General features: G+C 38.3%; 1 protein-coding gene across 1 annotated transcript; it reads left to right on the forward strand.

The window, feature by feature from the left end:
• The first annotated feature begins 2,189 nt into the window (after positions 1-2,189).
• LOC140777448 (transcription factor MYB93-like) lies at positions 2,190-3,653 on the forward strand. Its single transcript, XM_073121571.1, has 3 exons — positions 2,190-2,370; positions 2,484-2,613; positions 2,712-3,653. Exons 1-3 carry the CDS (start codon positions 2,238-2,240, stop codon positions 3,385-3,387), a joined length of 939 nt encoding a protein of 312 aa, XP_072977672.1. The 5' UTR covers positions 2,190-2,237; the 3' UTR covers positions 3,388-3,653.
• Positions 3,654-4,806: the final 1,153 nt, after the last annotated feature.

Below are 4,806 nucleotides of genomic sequence, written 5' to 3' on the forward strand. Positions count from 1 at the left end.
TCTGGAGATTTTCTGGGTGTTGGCTGCAACAACTCCGTTGCTAACTCTGCTATCTGGTCAAATGAGCGTCATCATTTGCATAAAATAAACACTAAAACCTTCTATCGTAGTTTTAACTCGTACTGGATACAGCTCTACTCTTCTGACCCTCAGATGTTTTAATCCAGTTATTTCCACTGATTTTATTTCCAGCTCACTGAGTTATGCATTATATATACGCAGTCAGACGTGGACGACGTATTACTATTTTCAGTTAGTACTTTGGATCCTATGTAAGCTTGTACTAGTACGGTAATGTAATTTTCTTTCCATTTGCAGCCTCTAACCATTTCCTGAGAAGGTCTCCTATATTAAAGCAATGTGGAGTCCTCGTCCAAATAGTATTAATTTAATTTACGCATGGCATAAATGAACGGACCCTACACCTATAAAATCTCAGTTCATGGCATTGCCAACCACCCTAGCCTGTACTAATCGATAATTAATTCATGTGTTCATCCAGATCATAAGTCTTCCGTTATCCCTTATAAGACTAAACAACGTATCATCTAACTATATTTGGCGTTATAGTTTAAGCAGTCGAGTCCGATACGATCAATGTATAATCATGTAAATTAACAACGAGATTGTGTAAACTCTTACAAGTCGTATATGTATATATGCAGGTACGTAGGTATAGGAAAACAAATACTAACATCGTCTAAGTATTCAAAAACTTTGAAAGGGTCCTCTAAATATATTTATTTCCCTTTCCTACTGTCGTGCATGGTGGAGGTCTTTGGCCGTACGTTTGGGCGGTCGCGTGGCCTATCAACAATCACATACATGCTATGAATATGATTTAGATGTCAGCGAGTACATGACGGCTCAACAGTACAACTGTTGAAACGATATGATTATAATTAAGAGAAAGAATAGGACATCAAGTTGGTTTTAGATTAAATTAGCTTCCAAAGTTTTATGATCAACCTCAATTTGGACGATAATATGCATGAACACACCTAATCATTGGTGACAGCATACACCAAATCACGAGCACGTATGAAAATACGACCGTGCCTTTTTTATACTGAAACCCAAGCATCATATATATATATTCGAGAGTTACGTAATTGTCGTAATTATTGCAAAAGAAAATTGCAAGTGGTAGCACAATTGGTCTAACAGGACAGGTGTAGAATTTGCCAAGTCTCGTCACTCATTAATTAGGAATTAGGAACGGAAATAGTCAAATAAAGCTCATCCTTTGTTTCCCAAGTTATCAGGATCAAGATATATATCGAAGGTAGGCGGTGAAAATAATTTCTTTCTTTCCTGGACTAATGCGAAAAGAATTCAATGCCAAAGTTAATCTTTCTCATCTAATACAGGCGGAGGAGAGCCGGGAGGGAAAACCCGGCTCGATCGATCGAGGGGATGACTGCCAAAAGTGGTTTTCCGATGGGCCAAATCTCATGGATAAATTGGAAAATTAGTGGGATGTGCACTAATGCATTGGTGATTTCATGACTCTAATCATACTCAAAAATAAACACAGACGAATGTAAGAAAAATATGAGCAAGTTGGACGAGAGCAGTTGAATACAGGATTCCTGATCATCCGTAATTGCCCCTGTAAACTCTTTTCATGTTTACATGTGGGTCCACCTTATACTTTCATAGTGATGAGTTTGTTTTGATTGATTACATTTCGATGTTTTTAAAATCACTCGAGGTACATCTTAGTATTAGTAAGATTTTAAATAAACGCCTCAACACTAGCAGTAATAACAACTAACAACGACATTTGCATATAATTAGGTAATTTCACAATTTTTATACATATTAAATTTATTTCTAATTATTGTGATTAGTTATAATTTGTATACTATTGTCTTAATTCTCGTACAACTCAGTTGACAAAAGAAAAACAAAAAAAATCTACGGACACTCGGTTAAGAGCTAGAATATCTATTATCACTCAGATTTATTTAGAGATAAATTATAAAATAATAATTTTAAAAGTACTGCACATATCAACTTTTTATTCATTGTTTTTCTCGGATAAGATTTTGGTAATATATATAGTTTTACAGTTTGCCTGTTCTATAAAAAATTCCTAGTCTCCCACCCCTACCGCAAAAGCTTCACTATATAAATGACAAGTCATGTCCTCATTTGCCAACTTATCTAATTAATAACCAAAGGGAGGCAGCTATAGTCCCAACTCCCTCTTCCTACCAAGGATACCATTCAACATGGGCAGGTCTCCTTGCTGTGATGAGAATGGCCTCAAGAAGGGCCCCTGGACTCCTGAAGAGGATGAGAAGCTGGTCCACTACATCCAGAAGCATGGACATGGAAGCTGGAGAGCCCTTCCAAAACTTGCAGGTTATATTTATTTATATATATACACTCTTCTTATATATGCAATCTCTCTTTCCCTGTCGATTAATTGCAACACTCTTGATTAACAACTGGAGGTCTGGTCTTATCTCTTGCAGGGCTCAACAGATGTGGCAAGAGCTGCAGGCTAAGATGGACTAACTACTTAAGGCCAGATATAAAGAGAGGCAAATTCTCCCAAGACGAAGAACAGACCATCCTTAATCTCCACTCCATCCTTGGAAACAAGTAACTACTTAATTGATACTCCAATCAGTCATTCATCTTTCAATTGTTGTAACATGTCCTACTTAATTAATTGTACATGATATATGATCCAATTGTAGGTGGTCGGCGATCGCGACGCACCTCCCCGGCCGGACGGACAACGAGATCAAGAACTTCTGGAACACCCACCTCAAGAAGAAGATGATCCAGATGGGCTTCGATCCGATGACACATCGGCCCAGAACCGACTTCTTCGCGACGATCCCCCACCTCCTCGCCCTCGCCAACCTTGTGGAGAATCGTAGCTGGGACAGCCGCACCGTCCGCCTCCAGGCCGAGGCGATCGACGCCGCAAAGCTCCAGTGCTTGCATTACCTTCTCAATTCGGCGGCTGCAATGGCCACTAGCTCTAGTACAAACAGCCTTAGTACCATGAACACAACCGAGTTAGAACCGTTGAGCCTTTTGGGCTCACCGGAGATGGGTTCGTTTAACCAGTACCAAGTTAGCCAAATCCCAGAGGTGCAGATGCCGGAGCCTTTCTTTGAGCAGGCCAACATTAATCATGAGACGATTCAATGTTTCAATTTTAGTGAGATCGGGCAAGGGGATCATGAGAGCACACCAAGAACTCCATTGCTGACTCGGCCTTCTCTTCCACCACTCACCGATGTATCCGTTCCACACCCAGGGGATACGAGCAGTACCTCTAGCTGTGGTGGTAGTGGGAGTACTCCTTTCGCTTGGCCTGAGCTCTTGCTTGATGACGCATTCCCTGTTGACTTATTTTCTTAAACTTTCTTTCTTTAATATCTTTAGAATCGTTTTATATCCATGGTTAGCTTCTACTTCTTTGTTGTGTCGTTACATGCATGGCTAGTTATATACTGATCTACTCCAAGACAATGCATCTCTTACACGGATACTTAATTATACACTTGCATGTACACATAGACTTGCTCGTATGTGTATATACATATAGTTTGCTTTCTTTATTGTGGGCTATGGATCTTCTTTATATTTTCTTCTATCTACTTTCCTATTGGTATTTGATAGTGTACGTAAGGTTTGTCTAGTCTGAATCTCACGTACTATTTACAAGATGCATGACGAGACTATTAATTAGTACCTATCGTATAGTAATTATAGTGATGATTGTAAATATTCTACATTATTACGAGGCATGCATGGGTGCATGTTTATTAGTAAAAAAAAGAAGAAGAAGGATCTAAACAAGTTTTGACTGTTTTTGATGATACTCAAAAAGTTGACTTTGTATACATTTTTTCTACTCGTCACTTAATTTGGAATAACATTTATGTATATTAATTATAATCCAACCAAGGAATTCACATTAATTTAATGCGAGATTTCACACACCAAATCATGCTAATACATGATACATTTCCGATTAATGTGTGTGTGTGTGTGTATCATTTCGGTATTGTTTTTATATTCATCCGTTGCACTTTAAAAAGTTGCAAGCAACCATGAATGTACATAGAACTACGGTATAATGACAATTACAAGGATTATTGTAGAGAAATTTCCCCATGCTCCGATGTAACAGTCATAAACAATTAACTAGTATACAAATGATTAAAGAAACATATATACCACTTTAGGCAAATAGAGACTGCCCTAGGTTGTCGGTTACAAACGGACATAAACAAGAAGAACAGCAGGAAGGAACAAGCTAAGATAGCTAAAACCATAAGAATGGGTCAATGACATCAATCAAACTCATGCCCAAGAATACGATGGGGAACTTTATAATATATACGAAAATTATTACGTGCATGTTATACTACTGCTATGTTTAATCAACCATGCATGCATGCATGCTCCATTTTTCCTGAGCAGTCGAACTTGATGCCTTCTTATACAAGGGAACGTACGCAGGATATTTAATATTTTCAAGGTAACAAGACACGTTTCCCAGAAACCTAATTTTCTAACTAAGATTCATGAGCGTTGCCTTCAATTGCGATGGTTTTGTGTGTAAATAATAAGTGGGGTTGGTCATGGTTGCCAGGGAAAATTAACATGAAAAGCTTATCGCGACGAAGGGGAAACTACCTAATCCTCTGCCCAGTTGTTGGACAACCAATGAAGTTTCCTATGTCATTGATGGAAATAAATTATAAAGACTAACATCTATATTACCTAACAATAAGATGACAAATTCACAAAGTTGGTGCTGGCTACCGAGAA

This window comes from Typha angustifolia, chromosome 15 (genome assembly GCF_048772165.1).
Source record: "Typha angustifolia cultivar Huaian chromosome 15, ASM4877216v1, whole genome shotgun sequence".
Lineage (NCBI taxonomy): Eukaryota > Viridiplantae > Streptophyta > Magnoliopsida > Poales > Typhaceae > Typha > Typha angustifolia.